We start from the raw sequence: 26,113 nt of genomic DNA on the forward strand, positions 1-26,113 counted from the left end.
AAAAAAGTTAAAACACTGTAGAAATTGTGAATAAAAAAGAATGCAATAATTTACAAATCTCAAAAAACCTAAATTTTATTCACAATAGAATATAGATAACATATCAAATGTTGAAAGTGAGACATTTTGAAATGTCTTGCCAAATATTGGCTCATTTTCGATTTCATGAGAGCTACACATTCCAAAAAAGTTGAGACAGGTAGCAATAAGAGGCCGGAAAAGTTAAATGTTCAAATAAGGAACAGCTGGAGGAACTTATTAGGTCAATTAGCAACATCATTGGGTATAAAAGAGCCTCTCAGAGTGGCAGTGTCTCTCAGAAGTCATGATGGGCAGAGGATCACCAATTCCCCCAATGCTGCGTCGAAAAATAGTGGAGCAATATAAGAAAGGTGTTTCTCAAAAAAAAAACTGCAAAGAGTTTGAAGTTATCATCATCTACAGTGCACGATATCATCCAACGATTCAGAGAATCTGGTACAATCTCTGTGCGTAAAGGTCAAAGCCGGAAAACTATACTGGATGCCCGTGATCTTCGGGCCCTTAGACGGCACTGCATCACATACAGGAATGCTACTGAAATGGAAATCAAAACATGGGCTCAGGAATACTTCCGAAAACATTGTTGGTGAACACAATCCACTTTGCCATTCACCGTTGCCGGCTAAAACTTTATAGGTCAAAAAAGAAGCCATATCTAAACATGATCCAGAAGCGCAGGTGTTTTTCTCTGGGCCAAAGCTCATTTAAAATGGACTGTGGCAAAGTGGAAAACTGTTCTGTGGTCAGGCGAATCAAAATTCGAAGTTCTTTTTGGAAAACTGGGACGCCATGTCGTCCGGACTAAAGAGGATAAGGACAACCCAAGTTGTTATTAGCGCTCAGTTCAGAAGCCTACATCTCTGATGGTATGGGGTTGCATGAGTGCATCTGGCATGGACTGCTTACACATCTGGAAAGGCACCATCAATGCTAAAAGGTATATCCAAGTGCTAGAATGACATATGCTCCCATTCAGACGTCGCCTCTTTCAGGAAAGACCTTACATTTTCCAACATGACAATGCCAGACCACATACTGCATCAATTACATCATGGCTGTGTAGAAGAAGAATCCGGGTACTGAAATGGCCAGCTTGCAGTCCAGATCTTTCACCCATAGAAAACATTTGGCGCATCATATAGAGGAAGATGCGACAAAGAAGACCTAAGATAGTTGAACAACTAGAAGCGTGTATTAGACAAGAATGGGACAACATTCCTATTCCTAAACTTGAGCAACTTGTCTCCTCAGTCCCCAGACATTTGCAGACTGTTATAAAAAGAAGAGGGGATGCCACACAGTGGTAAACATGGCCTTGTCCCAACTTTTTTGAGATGTGTTGATGCTATGTAATTTAAAATCAACTTATTTTTCCCTTAAAATGATATTTTTTTCTCAGTTTAAACATTTGATGTATCTATGTTGTATTCTGAATAAAATATTGAAATTTGAAAGTTCCACATCATTGCATTCTTTTTTTATTCAGAATTTGTAGTGTCCCAACTTTTTTGGAATCGGGTTTGTATATATATATATATATATATATATATATATATATGATGATATACCTTTATTCGTCCCACAGTGGGGAAATTGTTACCTTTTTTTTTTTTTTTTTTTTAGAAATTTTTAAAGTTCTATGTAGAATGCTCAGAGAAGTGTTCCTATTCAAGGAGCTTAGAAACCTTACTGTCAAAAGAGAACCTTATTCTTTCCATTATTAAAATTTTTTTGTTAAAAGTGTACTGTCATATTTACTTAGTTATACCATATAAGCCTAAACATGTTAATGCTTAACAATATAGAATTAATACAATCTTTGGGCATGTTTTATTAAAACAAAAAAAGGACAAAATGTATAGGTGTTTATTTTAACATTGTTAAGGATGAGGTCAGTAGAATCGACAAAAGCCTATATAGTTTAGTGTTTGTTTTTGCTTTCTGCTGCAGTCTGGGACATCCTTGAACCCCATTCCCAGTGTGCATATGCAAGTAAAGGATAGCAATCATTGTGCCAGAGTCTGAAAAGACTTTATCCTGCTAGAACACTTTACTTAATTGAATCTTCACTGTACTAAAACCTGTTGCACATATCAGTTGTTGATGTGCACTTATGGACTTGAGCAAACAACCCTAACACTACTCTTTTGCCATTATGTACTTCCAAGACTCTTTCAGAGTAAGGTTCAGACATTAATTGCCTTTTTGAGGCGAGGTAAATGGCAGTGATTTTGCTTTTAACACTTGAAACCTCTCCATACTTGTATTGTTGTGAAAAATGTGAGGGCTGAAGTACTTTTTATGAGCTTTTCATTAATACTGAGATACAGATAACAAGCATGAGTGATGATGTGTTACTATGAGGAAAGTAGGAACATAGCAGCCCAGCGAGGCCTGTTGATGGCTGCCTGGGATCACGTGAATAGTCTGAATTCTCCTGGAGCATGTAAGAGTACGTGTGATTAAGGAGTGTGGTGGAAACTTTCTGAGTCATTCTCAGTGGAAAGGGTCAGCTGACAGGGATTTGTATGAGGCACCGGATGAGATGGTCAGCTGAGGACCCAAACATCACAGAGGACCAAGGACAGATCACTTGTTATAAGTGTATATGAATATGTGTGTGTTAGTTTGTGTGTGTGTATGTGTGTGTGTGTGTGTGTGTGTGTGTGTGTGTGTGTGTGTGTGTGTGTGTGTGTGTGTGTGTGACAAAGTACTCATTCCAACACAATAAAAAAAAATATATTTTACCTCTAACCAGCGTTGTAGTGAGGGAAATGTCTGGCACTGAAAGCACAGATCAAGACCTTTTAGTTTTTTTTCCCACCTACTAAATTCTTAAAAATATATAGTAATTGGGTTAATTTTATAGCAATAGCAACATAGATAAATGATTTAGTAACATAGTGTCTCTAGCGTAGGATACATTGCATAAAAAAACAACCATTACAATATCTACTATAACTTCCTTTCATAGCTTTGCAGGCTAGTGCTTAAAATAAAATAAAATAAAACAAAATATAATATAATATATTTTGAAAGTTTTAAAGGCTGAATAACTGAGCCAGATTTAGTGTAATGTGGTAAATGCAGTGGAACAAATATGCTTCTACAGGTAGGAACTATGAGGCTTTTAGTCATCCTTCTCCATTTTGATAGAAGTAAACCACTTGTCACATTGACAGAGAAATTTCTTTACTAATAAGGAGTAAGTAAGAGGATTAAGGTGATGGTTGAGCTGATGGGAAGAAGAGTCAAACCCTGTATTCCAAAAATATTGGATAACATGGATAAATATATCCATGTTTAATAAGTATACAGTGCATGAAAGAATGCACACTTATACACAGGGTTAATGTAATTCACCACAAGAGTAAATCAGGCATAGCAGATATGAAAGAATACTGTAAAAAGTGCTTTTATTTGATTTTTATATTCTGCATATTTTGTTGCTTAGTTTTTAATCAACGAAAAATATTTTTGCTACCATTGTTTGATACCTTCAAACTTAATGAGAAGCTCATGAGCAGCATTTGCCTTCAAATAAAAGGATATATAAAATTATTTCAACATTAATTTGGAATAGTAGGGACAATGCACTAAAACATATAGATTAGAGATGTGTATGCTCTTCCCTTGTTTGTATTACTTTGGCCTGTTACTTTGTTATTTTTATATATTTACAATTTTTTTTACAACAGTGCTCTATGACTGAAATTGAACTAACCCTGAAACACCTGCAAGCAGAACACAGCAGAACACTGTATATCTGTACGGTCAGTGCTCAACTCTCCCTGTAATAGACCTCCTCTATTATAACTGTGCATCTCAGGTACAAAACAAAGTCCATGGCTTTGGATTAGAACATGGCTGAATCTTATACTGTATCACTAATAACATGGAAGAGAACTATCATGTGTTACACCTGATTTAGATTTCCAAAAAGTCTCTTAATTATACCGAAAGTAAATGATGCCAGTGTGAAAGGTCACATACCATCAGACTGTTTATACACTGCATGGCCAAAAGATTTTGGACATCTAGCCTGAACATCCCATACTAGAAGTAGTCTTCTTTTGCTACTGCAAAATCCTCCACTCTTTTTGGAAGGATTTCCACTACATTTTGGAATGTGGCTGTAGGGACTTGCTCATTCAGCCACAAAAGCTATGATCCCCAAAGTGATAAACCAGTTTCACTGAAGAGAAATTGTAATGCTACAGCATAGTATGACATGAAAGTGGAAAAAGATCCGAAATGATTATATCTTTATTTTTATATTTTAAAACGTTTTGCTTTTGTTTTTGTTTTTTTTTAACTGGGACGTGTGTACACGTTTAGGAAAAAAAAAATTAAAAAAAATAAGCTCTGTCTCCCCTCTGTGGTAATTTTGGGTATTTTTCAGAAAATAAAATATAAAAAAGAAAAAACAGGAAGGAGAAGTACCAATCTTGCTATGTGCCGAAAAATATACTTTGCTATATATAATAGTAAACTTTTTTTTGTTTTTTCTGGATATTTTTCTTTGGAACCGGTGGACTGTTCCTGTTTGCTTGATTCCTGGTTCTAATGAGGAGCTGGAAGTGGAGTCAAAGATGTTAATTATAGTAATCCAATCTTTTCTAATCTAAATACTGCTTTTGTTACAACCAACACTATCTGAAGGGTTGTTTTGTACATAAAATATCCAAATAATTACTAATCTCTTCATAAATGACTGTGCTGAAACAATTTGGTCATGTCAATCATCCAACTGCTTTAAAGGACAAACAACCAACAATCCTAAATACACAAGAAGCTGGAAAAAAACAAGAATTCAGACATAGGATTTTTGTCTGGTATTTTCTTATCAAACGCATGATTTGTCAAAAACATGATTTGTCTGAATTCCTGTAAACCTTTTTCAGCCTCTTGTGTATTCAGGTTTGTGTGATGTTTGTTCCCTGATCGAGTTGGATGATTGACATGTTCAAATTGTTTTGGACCTGAACATCTGTTGCAGGCGATTTGAGAGCCTTGATCTATCCGCAGCATAATTCTGTTAGTGACACCTGACTGGCTCTTCATCACCTCTTACACTGTACTGGTGGAATAAGAAGTGAAGCAAGCAGTAGATATGGCTTCTATGCCTACTGGGAAATAGAAAGTAAAGCATCTTTACAGAAACAGGTTGAAGACTCAGCTGGAGGAGGAAGAATGAATGCTGTTACTAGAGGAACAGATGGCATTGGCCAAACGCAAGAGCTGTGAAATTTAACAGCACAATGAAATATAGAGCTTGAGGGAGAATAATACAGATACCTTGACCTGATGCTTTTTAAGAGCTCTATCTCATTCTCTGAACCAAGGATTCCTGATAGCTCACCCTGAACATGCCAAAGTTAGGAATCTTAATATCCTCTTTAAATGGTTGCCAATCCTGCACTGCATACCATATGTGGCTGTAGATCTGAAGGATGTGCTGTCTGACATTCCAGCGGAGGACCACAGGCAAATCCTCTGCTTCAATATAAGTAGTGTTATACCAGATCAAGGTCTTTTATTTGAGTTAGATTTATCACCAAAATGTAAAAAAAACTAATGTGTGAGTTGTCATAGAGCCATGACAATGCAAATGTGTGTGCAGAACTGACTGCAGTGTAAACAGTCCCAGCAGCAATTGTCAAGCCAGATGGAGTTTTTGATCTTACGATTGGAAGCTTTATGTTTAAGTCCCATGACACCTGCACATACTGTGCAATTCTTAAGCATAAAGCATTACTAATGTTATGGTATAATGTGGTGTAATATGGTATGATGCTTTGTTACTCTCCAGCATCAAGACATTACCTGCTTTGATCTCTTTAATATGTTTGTTACTAGTTGTAAGGAAACGGTATGTCTTTAAGTTAAGTATGTAGAATAAATGGTTTCATATGTAACTTTTAAGGCCACCAGGGTACTCAGGATGTCAAGAAAGGCAAGGAGATGAGGAGTAGTGGGGATAATTGATAGGCTTCTCACATGGAGTAGAATGTTTTTTTTTTTGTGTGTGTGTGTGTGTGTGTATTTGTCTTGCACTGTCTTGTGTTGTCTTTGCACTTACTAGTCCTTAGCCCTGTGTTTTCTGTGATTGTTGTATGTAGCACCAGGGTTCTGGAGGAACGTTGTTTTATTTCACTGTGTAATTTGCCAGCTATATATGGTTGAAATGACAATAAAAGCTTCTTGATTTGACTCCTGTTAATGAGATAAGAACTTTAGACTCCGCAAGGAAACATGCAAACAGGGAAATTCCAATATCTCCAATGGAATGTTGAGTGGAGGTTGTCGCTCAGTCATGGGACCACCATCACATACATACTGTAGCCTTTGGTTTCACTTGTACTGTAGTCGAGTTCTTTAATACGTTATAAATTATACATGCATATCCACCACTGTTTCGACTAAAGACTTGAATGCCAGCAGAATTCAATGAGCAACTACTGCAAAGTCACGATGGAAAGAAAAGTTCTACTTTCCAATTTTGAAATGAATTATTCATTGTCACATAACAAAAATGCTTTTGTAGACTTTGAGCTGCTGTGAGCAACAATGCATCAGGAAAAAAAAAGGTGAGCAAAAAACAACACGAGGATGACAAACACACCTGTTCTTCCAAATCAGCACAAAAGCCATCAACTATTTAAAAAGTATTTATTGTGCTGCGAAGAAACAAACAAAAAAATACAAGAAATCGAAAAGATCTGCTGTGCTACAGGAATTCTGAGTCAAATCTTCATCTACCCTCTTTAGAAATCTGCAATATCATTACCAATATCGACAATTCTTACTTTTTTTTTTTTTTTACATTTTTTTATACATGAGCATACAACACCAGTAGTATACAAAGTTTAAAAAAAAGGCTCTGTGTGGTTTTCTGTGGACTGACTGAGTAGGAAGATAGAGATCAGGAGAGAAATGTCTCCAAATGTATTCTACTTATTTAGTGGAACAGGACCAGGCTTGACTGCTTTTCCCAAATGGAAAAAGCAGTGTTTCAGGAGAGGAATAAAATAGGGAGAGGGGGCTAAACAGTTGAGGATAAAGTGTGTCCCGTATCGTCAAATTGAATCATTCTTAAAAACCTTTTTTGAGGGAACAAGACAACACGGAAACTGTCGCATGATTTCAGCAGTGTCGTTGATTTCAATTCCTATATGCTCAATTGTTCTGCTTGAAAATAAATTACGAAGGTATTTAAAACAATAAATTAAAACTTTTCATTTTATTTGACCGCTTTCCAACCTTGTTTGTCTTTTTTTTAGGCGAGTGACACTCAAGTATTTACAACAATACTTGAAGGATGCACTAAACTAAATTTTTAAATAAAAATAAACGATCCTGCGAGACCATTTGAACAGGCAGAACGGTTAGAAGAGGAATCAGTCAATGTTTCTCCTCAGTCATTAGATAAGGCCACATGCCCAACTCAATATGTCTGCACTAAAACAGATGTCCAATTTGAAACGATAGTCAGTAGTGATGTAGCCAATACCTGTTCAGGAGCACTTAATATTATATGTTGCTTTGTAACAGGCAGTGTTGAATTTGCACTTGAATTTAAGCTGCATTCACCAATTTTACTACATCTTTCTCTCTCTCTAAATAAAAACCCTGTGTCACATCAGCTTTGTGGTTTTAGTCTACAGAACAATTGTTTACATCGCTCTGTTCCACTGCTTGTTTATCTCAAGTCTCTTTACTGGCCGTGACTGAGAGACAGAACGCTCAATAAGCTGCAGTGTTTACACGATGGAGAGAAGCTGTGCGATTTCACCAGAGGGAAGCAGGTTTATTGCCCTCTTTCTCTCTGTGTACTTTCCGAAGATAAAACGTAAATATTCCCATTTTATTCACTCAGTTCCCCATCACAACCCCAACAATGCCACCTGTACAAATAAGACCACATGCTTCTATAAAATTGGAGAGCCGGTATATATTATAAACAGCTCATTGCTGCACTGCAAAGGGTCCCGCAGGGTTTTAAGAACACAAAAGGGCAACATTTTATTTTTTTATATTTATGAAAAGCATTTGTAAAAAAAAAAAAAGAAAAAAAAAAAAAATGAAAAACCCAAAGGTTACTCATTAAACTATATAAAAGTGCCAAAAGTATAGTTCTATAAACATTATCCCACAAGATATTTTAGACACAAACAAAAAAAAACTATCCCTAGAGCCCTTCCTCTCCCCCACGTTTCTATAGCTTATAGTTCAAGCCTGATTGACCCCCAACTCATCATAATCCAACTGCATAGGTTATAAACCATTGGCCCTGTACCCTGTTCAGAGTAAAAAAAAAAAGGGCCTTGCTTGGGATTCGGCTTGTGTGAAAGGGTTCCAGTAGTTTTGACGCCTGCAGGGGCCCGTGACTGAGAAAACAATGGAGCCGCAAAAAAAACCAACTCACACTGTTAGATTGAAACAGAGAGCAAGGAAAGGAGCAAAGAGACATGACCTGCAGTCCAAAACTGTTTTCAACCTGCCCTTCTTGACCTGCACTTACCTATTATCAGGAATGATATGTCAGTGTCCACCTGTAGCACAAGAGTTGGAGCTAATAGCAATCTTTTTTAATTAAAAGCGAATTGTCCTTGGCATGGAACACAGTACTGTTTAAGCAATTTATATGGTCACTTTCCTCCTTACTGTGTATATTCATAATAGATCGCCAAGTAATAGTATAGTAAACCACTCTCATCATGTACATAGCCATGTATTGAGGGATTATCTGGGTCCCCCTAATAGCTGATTTACTTTAAAAATGCTGATTATATCTAATGTTCTACTTCTTTACATTCCAGATTGCCAGAATATTCTTCTGAGCTAGGGGAGCATTTCCATGTGCTTGTTTACTTGCCAACAGCCAAGTCTACACCGTGTGAGCATGACTGAATTTGGCCAAATTTGGGTGATGGTAATTTAAGGGGTTATACTTTTATACTATGGAAGTTTGTTCTGCCAGGCCCTGGAATTATTGGAATAATGGGCAGTGATCTGGATTTGGAATTTGAGCATTTTTCAGAAGCACCTTAAAAAGCATATTCGCAAAATCAGGCCAATGGCAAGTTCCTTTGCTGCGTTGATGTGAAAAAACTTTTATTTTTACGCTGGATGCCCTTACTAACGCAACCCTCCCTATTTATCCGGGCTTGGGACCTGCACTAAGGCCTGTGCAACCCTAATGGCTGGGGTCGGTTCCCTGACCGGGGATCAAACCCGGGCCGCAGCGGTGAGAGCGCAGCATCCTAACTACTAGACCACCAGGGAACCCTAACAAGAACAAAAACAGCCGAGTTCTTATCTGCTCAGTCCCCTTAAACCTAGTAGATGTACATATAGTGTCTTTCAGCTTTTTCTCAGCCATGACTATGACCAGATTAATAGAAGCCAGTGAATTGTATGCATTCACTGGTCAGAGCAATTAATGGAGTTATGTATTTTACATTGCTGCTGAATATGCATTGGCATCATGGCACATTACTTATGCTATCAGTTGATTTGCTCAAAAGGTGTTTACTCACTATGAAAAAAAAGTGGCCAAACTATGGCAGTTTGTCATTTTGTGAACTGTATTTGCATATTCAAAAACAGGTCACAAGCTGGAAAGTTTCTTGGACAGATGTTAAGGACCAACATGTAGCTCACCATAGTCTGTTGCTGCTGAGAATTTCAGTATTAAAGAAAAATATTAGCAAGTAAGAAAATATATTTTAGCAATTCTGCATTCACTCTAAGGACCAAATTTTTCGTTCCTTGGCTCTTTACGATAGACCACTCCATGAGGGCCAGTTGAAAACAGTATTGAATCGGGCCAGCTGAGGACCACTTCATTCGAAACAAAACAAAACAACAACAAATCAGAGGAAGGAAAAGAGAAAAGCCACGGAAAAACAAAAACGACAAAATAGGACACAACAAATAGAATGAGATGTTTGTCTTATTTTCTGCCTTTTTTTTCTCAGTGGGTCTGTCTTTCGACTTACTATGATGCATGCGAGGCAATGGAATGCCTGTCGTGATCAGATTTCTGCAGATAGAAATCTCTCTGTCTTAAAAAACAAACACACAAACAAAAAAAACCTCAGTCATAAATACATTCAGTACGAAAAAAATGAAACAGAGAACTTTACAGGTGAAGCAGAGTCAATGTGCGCATGCATGTGCGTTTGTGTCGCACACACGTACATACATGCTAACACAAACATACACACACATATATACTCACAATATCTCATGTCTATTCATTATATTGTTAATATGTACATAAAACGTTCCTATACGGTGTGTAGGATTTTGAAGCCAGATTTTTTTTCCTTTTTTTTTTTTTACTTTCAAGCAAGGATTAACAGAAGGTGCTTCAACAGCATTTTTAAAGCTTCCAGAGAAGAAAGCTGTTTCATAATCTGTAAGAAAGAAGGGAAATTGAGTAAAAGAGCATTTTTGGCCTCAAACAAAAGTCCTCTAGCAAAAGTCTTTTCATTGTATTGTTTGATTGTGTTTCCTTGTGCATGCTTCCCACAGATGTGATTGATACTACAGCTCAAACTGTAGAAAACAAGGCCTACAGAATCAAAGCAAAAAATGCAGCACTTGTAGCATAGACTCATCAAACCTGTATAACTACCTCTTATATTTATCCCATGTAACAACTCTTAAGTCTCCCTTTCTCACAATGTATATTGTTGCTGGGTGTGTGAGAAAGTGTCTACTTGTTCTGTCAGAATAAAATAATCAAAAAGACTAATGTGAAAGAGGGAAAAAGCTTATAAATGTAAGCATAGAGACCAACACAACAATCCACCTAAGCAGGAGTATCTGATTTCCACTGAACGGCTTTCTTAGTTGTCCTCCATTCCTCTTTTAAAGGGGCTTAAAAAAAAAGAGTTGAGCCCTGTCATTGTAAAAGGAGTGAAAATGTCCTAGAAGGATTGCTCTTTCTCTCTTTTACACCTTGTTCATCTCTCTTTCTCTTCTCACATTTCCCCACATAGTCCAGAATCTTCTTTAACCAAGGAGACTCATATACCTCCCAGAGAAGCTTTGGTTCAAAATTTATACCAAGCACTTGATTGGAGTCTTTCTCTCTTTTTTTCTTCGAAAATGTTTCAAATAGCTTTTTTTTTTTTTTTTTTGTAAATAAAAAAAAAAAAAAAAACAGGAATGCACAAAAAAATATCACTTTAGTCAGCCCTAATCCCAAATATGTATGTTTGAGCTCCTCCAACCACACAAACGTACACACACGTACACACGCACACATTCTCACTTTAACATACACATAAAATATCCCAGGAAATGCGCTCAGCACCTCCCATTCAAATAAATACACTCCTGCAGTGACTGACTTGGCAACATGATCATGTCCTGATGAGACCTTTAGTCGTCTGTGTGCGTTTTTGGAGTGGCGTTCGGGTATTAATGTGGGTATTATGATTATTGTGTTTTACCAGGGTCTCAACTCTGTTCTCTTTTCACTGCTTGGTTGCACTGTCCGTCACTGGATTTTCTTAGCCATGGTAATAGCTTCATAATTATATTGTCTCTGTTAATGTGCTCTCTAGTTTTTTGGCAGCTGACCCCAGTCTCTCTGTCTCTCACTCTTTACATCTCTCGCTCGTCGCAGGCTGCTTGCGCTCACGCAGTCTGGTAGAAGTTGTCTGCCTCCAGGTTGTTATGTTTCTGCATGCTGTAATAACCGCTGTAGCGTGAGTCGGGGTCGGCGATGCGCAGCATGCGCTGGGAACTGTCCACCTGCACCTTTGTCCCTTTCTGACAGTCAACGTAGACCAGCTGGTTATTCAGACATGTGGGCTATACCAAGAACACAAACAGACAGAAAAACTGTGAGTTTTTTCACGCCAAGTATGTATATTTTCTACATTGAACAGTGAAATAGTCACAGGAATCGAGCCTATCTAATAGTGAAGAGATATACTGTACAGTATGTTTCAAAGGTGGACAAATCGCTAGACATCTAGAAAAAGAAGATATAGTTTTTCATTCATAGGTGCCCTGCAGACCAGCATGTTCATTAGGGTGTAGGTAAAATAATCAGCAGTGGTATATATTTCACAATTTCAACAACTAGAAAAAAAAAACACAACTACACTCTATTGACTTTTGTAATGAGACATTTAATTATGTATTGATTAAGAGTAACACGCCACAACTCATATCTCAGAAAATAGTGCATAAATCTGACTCCTTCCACCTTCTGCATTACTGTATGGACATGAACAATGGAAGAAGCTCTATGCATATTTATTAGCATGAACAGTTGGCAAGCAATCTTTCATAAACCAGAATTACACTTCGGAATGTGGAATCAGTGAACAAGGTGAGCAAAATACAGATGAAATACTAGATTATAATCCATTGTCTCAATGAACAGAATTAGTGTGTTCATGTCATTGATATAAATTATGTGAGTAACTTTGAGTAGCTTTGATTCAAGTACATTTCTGGAAGGAGATCTCTCTCTCTCTCTCTCTCTCTCTTGCCCAGTGGGATACCTTATAGATTTGTGATTTGTATACCTCATGTCTAACAGTACTATATTCTTGCACTCTTACCTTAGAGGGTGTGTGGTAGCAAGGCACATGCATCCACTGCTTTTTCTGGTTGACTAGCAGCAGTGTGGCGATGGTGAGAACCATCATGAGGATGGGCAATGCTACCCAGGCCCAATGAAGGCTGGCATCCTTACTGGGCAGTGGTGCCTTTCCATCCAGATATGGCATCTGCAGGCTGCCAAAGTCACCTGCTACAAGCACACAGCAATTAACATACTTAAAGCTAGAAATTAATGCACTCATTGTACTAAATGTTTTGTTCAAAATAAATGTACAATTACAGGATGTAACCGAATAAATGGTCAAATTTGGAAACAGAACGTGTTTTACCCCCAAAAGTTTTTTTTTTTTGATAAATATAAATGAATAAATAAAAACAAATATATAAAAATATATATAAAAATATATGTCCTCATTTATTAATAAAAACCATTTACATTTACGGTATTTATCAGACACCTTTTTCCAGAGCGACGTACAAAAGTCCTTTGAGTCTCAATCAATGAATAAATTAACACTGGTTCACTACTGTAGGTTGTAGACGTAGGATACCTCAGTCTAAACTCTGTTTAAAACCGGGTAATTAATGAAGAAAATGCATGGGAATATAATTAAGAATAAAAAAATGTATGCAAGAAAAGGAAGAATGTATCATCATGTCATAATCTGTGAAGCCCAGTAGCTTTTGTAGTGTGTCTATGGGTTATTTATAGCATTACTAGTTGGTTTGAAAGAGGCAGATGTAGAGGACAGGGGGGTATGGAGACGGATGATCCGCTGTGGCAACCCCTAATGGGAGAAGCCGAAAGAAAAAGAAGAAATAGAAGAAGACTAAGAAAAAGCTGTAATATCAGGCAGACAGCAGGGTACACATTAGGAATTTCAGTCAATCTCAAAGGTGTATAGTTGGGTTTAGTTGGGTTGAGGTAAGGGCTCTTTGCAGACCAAAGGTCTTTTCAAGTTCTTGACCACCAACTTGGCACAGCGTGTCTATGAAGCTTGTTTTGTGCATTGAGGCATTGTTATTCTGGAAAAGATTTGGGCTACACACCTTAGCTTCAGTGAAGAGAAGCCTTAATGCTACAACACACCGAGTCTAGACACTCCTGTGCTTTTTAATATGTGGCAATATTTTGGGAAAGCCCATATATGGTTGTGATAATCAGGTGTCCACAAACTTTTGACCAGTATGTGTATGCCAATAAAATTATTAATGTACTTAAAAAGGTCATGTGTATTTTCAAAGGCACTGTTGCTTTCAAACTCCTGATCTGCAAATTAGGATCACCTATAGACAGGATGCCATTAAACCTCCAATCACATAAATTGTGCTACAATATTCTTTCATCTTAAAAAATCGGAACAATTCTGCTTAAGATGCTCCTTCAATTACAAATAACATATAAATACAAATAACATGCATTTTTAATGAATGTTATTTACAATCCACCATCGTTTAAAGGCTCAAACTGCTAACAATGTTATAAAGCATAAAGTACACACAGAACCGGATCTCTTTTATAATGAAGGTAAAATGTGTCTTGAAGTCTGACCTCTGAATTGGGGCATGATGTCGTTCTCACTGTGCGTAGGCCAAGCAGGTCGATGTTTCAGTCTGTCTCCATGCTGGTCTGTCTTCTCGATGGGCACATTGGTTGGGACAGTCTCTGTAACGGAAATGCACACTGTTTTATTCCCAGTTTTAACAATACTATTAAAAGTACAACTAACTAGCTGTTTGAAATAATGAGATACTTCCACATGCATTTCTAAATGCTTAGTACAAGCATCAGTGTGTACTGTGTCATAAAGCGAGAGTGAGAAGTAAGATGTAATGAGTACTTCTCATGATGTGGCTAAAAGTAGATTAAAGCAGAGTTCTAAAACAGGCATTACAGCAAGGTCATGGGTATTAAAAGCTAGTTCAATGATTCGGTCCTGCCATGTTAACTAAAACCTGACACAATTAGAGTAAACACTTCTTTATAAAAATAAGGAGTGACACAACAAGGAAGACTGGGAGTTCAGATTAGGATTTGTCTGAATGACAAATAAAAGATTTGAACTACAGGGCACCAAGTTATCCACGGCTAAGTCTTAGCCTCAGACATGGGCCATTTTTATCAGTCTGAACGTGAGACAAACTTTTCATCATCCTGACAACAACGGCATGAGATATAGTCAGTGGACTGGAAAAAGTTTGTGAGAGTCTCAGAAGCCAGGATGCTCAGTCTCAGATTCTCCGCCTGACTGGCTTTTGAGACTAAGCCTTAGTAAACAATCCTGTTCTCCGATATGTCTTATGATTTTTTTTTTACATTGCCAGTGAAATGTCAATGTTCTGTATGAATAGGCAATGCCTGACCATGTTAAGTGAAAAAAACTACAAGCTAGACGTCTGTCTGTCTTGATTCAGATGTCTGTTTGCATTTTCAGACACCTCAGCTGAACTGAATTTGAAGCTATGTGTTACATTTGGTCTCTTTTACGGTGACAGTACAACAGTACAAAGCAAAATCTACACCTGATAAATATATGGAATGCAATAAGAGTCAAAGTCAAGTATTATTTTATTCAATTTTACTTAATTTTAACCAACAGGGGGCAATGGTGTTTTGCATATATCTTAACATCACATTTCTAGAATAGTTGAGCTATAATCGCTTTTAATTAAAGGCCTAGCAGTAAAGACTTACTAGGAGTGAACACACAACCTTCTCCTGAGTATCAGAGAATGAACTACTGGGCTAACCCTAACCTGAGATAAACATATCTACATATAAAACACATGCAATCAATCAATCATTTAATCAATCAATCAATAATAATTATTTTTCTTCTTTCTTCGGCTGCTCCCATTAGGGGTCGCCACAGCGGATTATCCTTCTCCATACCCCTCTGTCCTCTACATCTGCCTCTGTCAAACCAACTACCTGCATGTCCTCCCTCACAACATCCATAAACCTCCTCCTTGGCCTTCTTTTTCCTTTTTCCTGGTGGCTCCATCCTCAGCATTCTGATGTACCCCATGTCCCTCCTATGCACATGTCCAAACTATCTCAATCAGGCTTATCTCACTTTGTTCCCAAAATCTTCTACATGCGCTGTCCCTCTAATAAACACACTTCTAATCCTGTCCATCCTCGCCACTTCCAACAAAAATCTCAGCATCTTCAGCTCTGCTACCTCCAGCTCCACCTCCTGTCTTTTGTCTCTAAACCATATCACAGGTCTCACCACAGTCCTATAAATGTTCACTCTTGCAGATACCCTTCTATTACAAATCAGTCCTGCTATCACTCTTTTTCACCAACTCCACCCTGCCTGCACTCTTTTCTTTACTTCTATAACACTCTCTCCATTACTTTGCACTGTTGATCCTAGGTACCTGAACTCCTTTACCTTCTCTAAATCCACAAACACACACTGCAACTCCTTCTGACCTTCTCTATACTTCTCCATCAACATTCTCAAAGCAAATAAGGCATCTGTGGTGCTCCTCCTCGGCATGAAACCATACTGTTGCTCACAGATGGTCACCTCTTCTCTCAGCCTGGCTTCCACTACTCTTTCTCATAACTTCATGGTGTGACTGACCAATGTTATTCCCCTGTAGTTACTGTAGGTCTTTACATCTTAAATATACAAACTCCACTCCCATCTCTCCTAAACATCTCCATGCTTCTACTGGTATGTCATCTGGTCCGACCGACTTTCCACTCTTCATCCTCTTAATCGCTGCTCTCACTTCCTCCTTACTAATCCTATCCACTTCCTGAATCATCATCTCCACATCACCCAACCTTCTCTCTCTCTCTCTCTCTCTCTCTCTCTCTCTCTCTCTCTCTCTCTCTCTCTCTCTCTCTCTCTCTCTCTCTCTCTCTCTCTCTCTCTCTCTCTCTCTCTCTCTCTCTCTCTCTCTCTCTCTCTCTCTCTCTCTCAATAAAGCCTAACCTAAAAAATATATGCTTTGAAATAAGATAAAAAAATATCTGAAGTCTTTCTGTGTTTGATATCAGCCAGAAAATGACTAAGCCCTAACTCTAAACTAGACTAATAAGAGACGAGGTTATGTTTTGGCATGTAAAGTGCCAAAAGATCCAAAAAACAAATCTTCTGGAGCCAGTCCTTGCAGAGCTTTATATGTAAGCATGATTTTTTTAAACCACTTCAAAAACCTGACAGGACGTCAAGCCAATTACTATAAAATATGAGAAATATGATACTGTAGATGCTAAAAATTTAACATACTGTAATTTACAATGTGTCTATAAAGAACAAATGCCTGTCAATACTGAACTCTGATTTAATTAAGCTTTCAAAATGAGGAAACTGACCTGGGCACAAGGGGCAGCAGCTGCCCTCTACTATGATTGGCTGGAGGCAGGGAAGGGCAGGGCAACTGACTGTGGAGCAAAGCGTCTGACCCTGCAAGCAGTAGCAATGTGTGCAACTGTCAATGTCCCAGCGCTCCTCATCCACGTACGTTTTCCCGTTGAAGTGGCACACTGCTCTCGGTGTGGCATCTACAAGCAAAAAACAGATGTTAAGAACTCGAATGTACGCTATGATCCATAAAGCCGAGAACAATCAACCTCACAGCTCTATTTGCTCTAGTGTTAATGCTTACAAATAGTCTAAAAAAGACAGACAGAGCATGGAATATCTGATTAAGTACCTAAGCAGTAGGGGCAGCACTGGCCCTTGCGCAGGACAGGTCGGGCACAGCTGACCAGAGGACAAGACTCTGAAAAACAGCTGATGATTCCATCCACACACACACAGCTGGAGCAAACGTTAGGCTTCCAGGACTCGGCTGCCAGAAAGATGTCGCCTTCGTCATTGCGGCAGTAGCTGGGCATGCTATTGTTGCTGGGGGCTGGCAGAGTGAGCGGCTCATCTGGAAAACAACGACATAGACAATGTAGAAAAAATTAATTGTTTATAAAAACACAAATCAGTGACCTTTACTTAAATTATCTGCAGCGTGCAAAGCATAAATCATAACTCAATTTTTTGGTTTAAACAAATGTAAAATAGGGCACAATTATACGCCGTTCAGCCAGTGAACCCACCGAGCCATAGCCAGAAGGAGGCACATATTGAGTGGCCTTCAAAAATGGCTTTAAATGTGCTCATTTAAAGCTCCTGTTTACTGATAAGTATGTTGTATCGGCTTCTGCAGCTCCTTCGCAGATAGAGAGCTTATCACCCAATAAAGCATGCGGTTCCTATCTTATTTTTATATCTTACGTTTATGAAAGAACATTTACTGGATTACAAGGAGCAATTAGGAAAAGCACCAGGACAAGGAAAAGAAAAAAAAACAAAAAACACAGCAGTTCAAGTATGTGATTTATTGCGTCACCCAGTGGAACAAATTTTCAGCACGTAACATTTTTCCTTCCTCTCACTTAAATGTGTTGTGCTAAATTGTTGTTTGATCTACAGGCGTGACAAATGATAACAGCTAAAATGATAATCACGATTGTTTTGCTCAAAAGAGAAGTCATGAATATTTAACATAATCATTCAGCCAATTTCAGAACAAACTATTATTTGCATATTATTAAAAAAAAAAAACCCAGACTTCTCTTTCGCACTCTGCATGATAATTCTATATTCATTTACATTCTTCAACAGAAAAAAACATTCCTCACTTACAATTAATACTTTTAGATCAGTCACAGAAAAAAAAAGTCTGAACCCGTAACACATTACATCAGCTAATTAGTTCCCTTCTGATAAGTAACCCATGATTAACAGTACATCCCTGAAGGCAGCCATGTTGGCATGCTGATGAATGTAAACCTGCCTCTTCCTTTTAACTTGCCTACTAAATGAGTGTAATACCACTAAAGCGGTACATGTAAAGGTTGTTAGCACACGACTAAGTGCGCAAGACCACGACTCTTCATCATTAAGTTCGCTCATGTCGCTCACGATCCGCCTGCCTCCATGTGTCTGATTCCAGCCCATCAATATTCATGCGCCCTCAGCGAGTGCATCGGCCTTTCTGCAGATCTTTATTCTCACGTTTCAGCTGGAGAGCACTGGCTTATCTCAACACAAGGAACGATGTCGAACAGAGTGGCCTGGGTAGGGGAAATTAATCGGTTTGTGCGATTTCCAGCTCCTATCCAGCAAGCTGCAGTATCTGAAAGATCTGTAAGCCTGCCATGTTCCATTTCCTCCATGTAGTATTCATAAGCACTGCTTATGCATTATGCAAACTTATCTTTTTCATAAACTTGTCTTTAGACCATGGATTACAGTGTGACAACACTGCAAGCCTTAAATAATGTGTTGACGTTTGTGACCAATATGATGTCCCTGACCTTGATGTATTGCCTTGGTGCTGTTTGTAGTTGAGGAAGTGGTGGATGATGGTCCTGTACAATGCTATTAGTATTTATTCCTGTCCTTTAGAAAATACAGAACGCTATAAACTGTAATATAATTCTCCTAGCTATAAAATTGGATTAGGACAGGGCAAAAGACTGGTGGAAAATCTTACCTGGGCAGTGTGGGCAGCAGGAATCCTGTGTTCTTATTGGGCTCTGGCAGAGAAGAGGAGGACACACCTCAGTCTCGCACAGCACGCGGCCGATATGGCAGGTGCACTGCGTACATGAGTCAATGTTCCACGTCTCTCCTTCCACAAAGTATTCTCCACCCGGGGCGAGACACACAGACGCCTCGCTCAGCTCTGGCCTATGAGAGCCAGACTCATCTAGACCAGAGACGATAAGTTTTTTTTTTGTACAGAATTTTTTTTCCAGACACCCAGTCACAGACCAAAAATACTCCTTGAAATGGAAAACATCTATAAGCAGGGTGAATTAGTTAGTGAAAAAATAATACAGCATAGCAGAATTACAATATCATTCTCAATATTGTCTTCCGTTGACCCTGATTATGTTGTTATCGAAATATGCTGTCATGCCATTGGAAGAAAATGATAGACCAGTAATATAAATTGAGTAGGGCTTTCATCTGTAACACATCATCAATGACAGAAAAAATCTACAAGTTTGGTGACAAATTAGTGCGTGTGCGTGTTACAGAAAGACATCAGCGCATCCGGTAAAATTATTAGTCTTCGAAAACTTAAAGGGTTGGAGAACTGCATAAAAACTGTATATCATGGTTTTGAGCTTATATCCTTTTAAGCTTCTATGACTGTAGCCTATAAAATAATATAGTTTATTATTAATTTATTTTTTCTTTTTACTATTTAGGTTTATTTTTTTATATATTCGAATCTATTTGAGTATTTCCATTCATTATTTTCTAGGTTTTGTTTGAAAAAGCATCTAATCCCTGAATAAATGACATAATTGTTCACATTCACATTTATTTCAGCTGAATGCAGCTGCCACTTAGTGGGTTGTGGGTCAATTCTTTGGTGTTTTGTTGCCATTTTTCAGGCAATTAGAGCATTTAAAGGTAACCACTACCACAAAAAAGTCAACATCATACAAACCCACTTATGAAACACACTACAGCAGTTAAGTAGAATGTAAATGCCATTATAAAAAATAGTAATAAAAAAAGAGTAAATGCAGGTTTAAACCTGGGCAGGTGGGACAGCACTGGCTGGCACGGATGCTTGGGTTGTCACAGTTAGGCACAGGGCAAGATATCAAGGCGCACATCTCTCGACCATCATGGCAGTAGCACTCCCTGCAGCCATCATGCCAGCTTTGACCATTCTCATGCCTCCGACCATCCATTGAAAGACATGAGCCCAGCTTAACAGAGGGGCCGAGAGAAGAGCTCTGGTCTAAAAGGAGCACATAAAAAAAAAAAAAAGAATCCACCAAAAGTCACTCATTAGTATGATTAAAACATGCAGCTGATTTCTGGAGGGCCCTTGTGCTAACTTTCTTCTAATAAAAGTCTAACTTAGTCATAGAAAATGCAGTCAGTGCACATCTCAATAATTCCTTTACATCCTTCAAAGACACACACAAACACACCCACACACACAAACACATACACACACACATGCACAGGTGTACAAACGCCCCCCCACCTGTCAGCTGTATTTATATTTAAATTCATGCCACTTGACCTAATCAGTCAGGTGCCTTCCGCTTACACCCGGGTTCCCAGTTCCCCTCGCACTCGCTCTAACCTCACAATATCTGCCTTAAGATAAACTTTTTATAAAATCAGTAAAAAATCATTACCAGTGGGAGAACTCGTTTTGATTAAAATCCAGCCGTTGAGATATGAGGCGGAGGTACATTTTGAAATTTTTGAAAGAAAAAGATTTTTTTGCGTTTTTTCCCGTTAATCAGATTGCAGCTTGAGGATTCTCATGAATATTTCATGTGCAGAAACCCATTACAGAAAACAGAGAACAGAGACTGGGAAAAAGAAAGCTCCTTATGAGCAACAGGTGGGTTTGTAAATAAAAAAAAAAAAAAAAGAGTGTGTGTGTGTGTGGTTGTCTATGTGCAATACACAATACGCTCAGCAACAACTCTGACTGCAACTGTCTCTCCAATCAAAAGTGTACAGCAATGACATCAGTTCACAACGATACATAAGGTCACTTTTATTCTCTGGATAATAGGACCCGGACATTACAAGGTTTTTTTCATGGCTGTTTTATTGGATTCTTGTAAGGTTACATAAATCTCTAGGCAACGATTTGGCTACTACTCCAAAGAACCAGGCACTTTTCTTTTTTGTGTTGGGGATTTATGACATGCACGTTACAATGTAACACAAAGAAGTGTCTCAGGTTCATACAGAGCAGTAAACAGAGAACAATTGTGGTCTTTATGAATTTTTCTTATTTTATGGATGTCTTCACTCATTTAGAATTAATTTTACTACACCTTTTCTTTATCTACATTATTCAATATATATTTTGCTACACTGCAATAACGTTTTTTTTTGTCTTTGTGCCCAATTTGAGGGATTCTGGCACACTAAATGGTGGTTTGTAAATTAGGATGTTTAAACTAACCATCAAATTAACTAATATTATAATTAAATAGAACACTTTTCAAATAACACAAGTAAATATAATATTATATAATATAATACTGATCTGATCAGTGGAGAGCCGTCAGGGCCAGCAAGGCCTGTTCTGCTTGCCGAAACTCACTGACTTATGTTTCAATATATTTTTCTCCATTAATATGTTTTCAATTCACCACAATAGTCTATTCTCAATATTTCATAGCGGTTTGTTCGGGTGGACTGCTTTCTGTAGTGTCTGTTTATGTTTGGAATTTCTATCCAATCAAATCACAGCCATTATATTACATGTTTTCAGTGTCAAAGAAACCGCTGATAGATGCTGCTTGAAGCCGTCACTTTAAACAGTCAGATTCGGAGTTGATGACACTGAGGCCATTTAGCAGGCGTGCAATAACGTCGGCATTTTCACGTCCTTTGATTGGATAGTCAGAGGTTGCAAACCACATCTGTAGCAAACTGCACAAGCTCAAATATATACAAATGGATTTAATAGCTAATAGCTAATAACTCCAAACTGGCTAACAGGGGAAAGGAAATTGACACAATTTGCCTTCATTTCAAATCCCCATAAACACATAATCCACTGAAAAAATACTAAAGAAATTTTACGCAAAACCCGGAGTCAGTAAGTTAATATTACCGTTTCTGCTAGAGATGATGTATGAATTGTGTTAATTGGGCTTCTTGCTTTGGTAATGACATTAATTCATGCTGTATGAGATACCTGTTTGTAATGCAATGCCTTGTTATACTGTATTTTTGTATAATATTTATTGTTTCTATAGCCATGGTACCCTAATGAAGCTACAGTATTAAGAGGTGGAATGATTCAGGCAGGACACCAATGTAAGCCTACTGTAGGTGTGAAATACACAGCCCACCATTGTTGCTAATACTGATGCATTAATGCTATGATGCATAAAACACCAGATGCTACAGAATGAAATGTACAATCTCATAATTGCTGCTATATAGTGGTTAAAGGAAAAAGACAAATAAATACTAGGGCTAAAACGATTCCTCAAGTAATTCTAATACAAAAAAGCATTATTTGCCTCGATGCTTCATTTAGTTAATTTAACTACCCACAGAGCACTGTGTTTCCCTACGGACTATTATTACTGACGTACCACCCACAAAAACTCTGGAGCACTTTGGAAAGGTAAACACAGAAGACTCCACAGAATTAAAAATGGAGGAACGGGGAGAAAACAGTGAGGATCGATGAGAAGATTCAGGCCAAAGAAAACAACAGAAAGTTTCTAAAGTTTGGGATCATTTCAAACGAAAACATGAAGAAGACACCGTACAGTGCGGTTACCCGCAGTGAAAATGCATATTTTTCTAAAAAGGAAACAAATTACTTCTCTTAAAGTATTTCTTTTAAAAAAAGAAAAGGTTTTCGGTTAATCAATTAATCGATGCAATAATCGGTAGAATACGCAGTCACTATAATAATCGATAGCTGCAGCCCTAATAAATACAATCATTAACGCATAGTTTTGCTTTTTAGGCAGTAAAAAAACCCTGTTATTTACCTCTACATTGGCAGATCAGGCAACCCTGTTCATCCTGCTGGAAGCCCAATGGACAGGGTTTGTCACATGGTAGTTCAGGGCATTTTTTACAGCGACAGGTATCACAACCATGCTTGTTTTTACTGTTAGAGAAAGAAAGACACAACAGAAATATTGTGATGACAAGTGTGCATTCAAAATTTTCTTCAATACACCTAAATGGCTCAATTTTATTTCTTTTCCAGCACGAAAATACTCATGCCTAAATTGGGATCAATGAAGCTTTGCTTTTCCAAGGTTGGAAACAAACCCTTGAACTGAACATCTTTAATGTGAATTGAAACAGCATTTCCGCAGAAATAAGTGCTCAACCTTTAGCATTTTCTCTTCAAACATCTTTAATGTGAATTGAAACAGCATTTCCGCAGAAATAAGTGCTCAACCTTTAGCATTTTCTCTTTAAATCTCCTGAGCTTTGTGAAAAGCCTTTTCAAAAGAGTGGGAACAAGATAATAGTAATTATCATGATTTTGGAATAGGATGTCCAAAACATCTGTCCACATACTTTTGGGTAGCATAAAATAAGCATATATTATTTGTAGTGTATTTCTCTATGGATTATTGCTCAGAAAAAGGTAAACTCTGACACATTTCAAAACTGTTGGTATGCATTCTGAAGCACTTATTTGTGAGAACCTTTAAAATGTTTTTTTCACTACCTGTTAAAAGCTCCCTCATAAAACCAAATGTAAAAAGCTGATCAAGAATACTGTGCAAATCTTTAAAAATACAGTGGCTTATTGAAATCTTTTTTTCCCCACTAATTTATTCCATATGCATTATTTTAGTGTCAATGAAATTAAAAACTAGCAGAAAATGTTTTTTTTTTTTTTAAATTTTAATAAATAATGAATAAACTTTTAATAAAGTCCTGTTTTTATCCTGTTTTTTGTCTGGTAGAACATATTTACTGTAAAGAGTCGGTAGGCACATGCATCTTTTTTCAACTGTTCTATCACTTATCTGTGTTCAGCTGTAGCTGTATAGCATATATGATTTGCAGTACAGTTACCTACAGTACATATCACATTTTCCCTATATAAACTGAATACATTTTCCCTTGTTTATGTGTTTCTTTCATACCTCCATATGTGGAGAATAACGGGTATATTCGAATTTTAGTACATTAAATATATTGTGCAAATTGTGTTGTAGCTGAAGGTAGCAGAGCTGAACAGGTTTTCGTTGGGAGTGACGAGGATGGACAGATTAGAAATGAGTTCATTAGAGGGACAGCGCATGTAGGACGTTTTGGAGACAAGGTGAGGGAGGCGAGATTGAGACGGTTTGGACATGTGCAGAGGAGGAACATGGGGTATATCAGTAGGAGAATGCTGAGGATGGAGCCACCAGGAAGGAGGAAAAGCGGAAGACCAAGGAGGAGGTTTATGAATGTGGTGAGGGAAGACATGCAGGTAGTTGGGTTGAAAAAAAGCCGATGTAGAGGACAGGGGGGTATGGATACGGATGAAGAAGAAGAAGAAGAAGACAGTATAATATACTGTATGCTATATAATGTATATGATATACACAATGTATTTTCAATTTGATTTTCTGCTTTTTTGTTTACAATATACACAAAGTGTTGAAAGCAAAATAATTGCTAAAAAAATAACTGCACTATTGAAAAGTAAAACAATATATTATACATGATTTTTTTTAAAGGAATAAAAGTAGTTATAGCTTGTAACAAGAGTCTATGTGTCATGTGTTCTATACTGATGAATGTTCACAAAGTGCCAGGAAAAGAACAAATTATGTTTATATATGTGATTTTTGAAAATGATTTAACAAAGAGGGAAAGCATTCTGGTGAGTAATACGAGTCTGACAGTGTTTTTAAATCCGGAAGAGAGCAGCAATATTTCAGAAAGTGTATTGTAATTTATCATGGCACCGATAACACATCATCGCAATGTCCAGGGCCTATACAAAACTAGGAATGCATTATACACATTGATGGATATTATGGTCGTAGAGAGAGAGCGAGAGAGAGGAAAAGAAAGCAGGGTTGTGGTTTCTGAGATCAGTGAGGAGATCAAGTTATGAATTATAATAAGCTTGCATAACCTTTAAGTTAGAATTTGTCATTGCTTATGTATATACTGATGCATTCATATTGTGCATGTGTAACACACCAGGTGCTGCAGACGGAGCCCAATGTCATCAGTTAACACAGGACAGAAAGGGAATGAGTGAAAGAAAAGGAGAAGGGTTGGACCTTTTAGGAAGGCATGTCAGCAGATGGCGCATTAAAATTGACTAACCAAAGAGACATGCCGCACATTCACTTCACCCGAGCGTCTTTTTTTCAGCACATACTTTCAGCTGTCAGTCTACTGGCTAAAAGCACCATGGCCCAGCACATCCACACTCTTCACTGGTCCATCCTTTCTCTTATCTCACACATAAAACCATGAAGTGCAACCATATGCGATGCGCATTTGGTCTGGTGATAAGGAGCTATCATGTGTGATTTCCCTGCTGCGGAATAGCAATAGATTTTGAGAGAATAGGTAGATTGCACGTCTCTTCATGCATTATTCACACCTGGTGCTGTGCAGGCCCGAACAACTGCCATCACTTTAAAGGAGCATAAATAGATATCTAAAATTAGAATCTTCAACGTGAGCATGTCACCTAACGGGATCCTATACAGAGACAGAACTGACTGTGCTATGTCGACGTAGCACATGACGACACTTGGACGAACAGACGAAGCAGTTTTACACAACGACACGGAGGGGAAACTCATTCTGCGAGAACTTATTGAGACGCTCGGCATCCTTTGTGGTTCTGGCTTTGAGTGGTTGTTTATCTATCATCCCAAGTAGTGACATGAATCAATAAAACAGCTGATCTTTTGTCAGGAATCTTTCTTTTTTTTTTTTACTTTCTTAAG

At 37.9% G+C, this 26,113-nt stretch overlaps 1 protein-coding gene across 2 annotated transcripts in view; it reads right to left on the minus strand.

Annotated features, from left to right (window-relative positions):
• Window positions 1-10,367: 10,367 nt before the first annotated feature.
• The window catches only part of crim1 (cysteine rich transmembrane BMP regulator 1 (chordin-like)), a 334,519-nt gene continuing 318,773 nt past the window's right edge, over window positions 10,368-26,113 (minus strand). Inside the window, exons 11-18 of one of the 2 annotated variants that reach the window (XM_083543623.1) lie at window positions 23,174-23,295; window positions 20,212-20,421; window positions 19,153-19,368; window positions 17,314-17,535; window positions 16,973-17,161; window positions 14,189-14,302; window positions 12,636-12,826; window positions 10,368-11,874 (exon numbers count right to left, since the gene is read on the minus strand). In XM_083543623.1, coding sequence (XP_083399749.1) covers window positions 11,698-11,874; window positions 12,636-12,826; window positions 14,189-14,302; window positions 16,973-17,161; window positions 17,314-17,535; window positions 19,153-19,368; window positions 20,212-20,421; window positions 23,174-23,295 — 1,441 coding nt within the window. In that variant the 3' untranslated portion in view covers window positions 10,368-11,697. The remainder of the gene's footprint in view (window positions 11,875-12,635; window positions 12,827-14,188; window positions 14,303-16,972; window positions 17,162-17,313; window positions 17,536-19,152; window positions 19,369-20,211; window positions 20,422-23,173; window positions 23,296-26,113) is intronic. The other variant, XM_083543624.1, reaches the window with a different exon arrangement.

This window comes from Silurus aristotelis, assembly GCF_946808225.1.
Source record: "Silurus aristotelis genome assembly, chromosome: 6".
In the NCBI taxonomy this organism is placed as follows: domain Eukaryota; kingdom Metazoa; phylum Chordata; class Actinopteri; order Siluriformes; family Siluridae; genus Silurus; species Silurus aristotelis.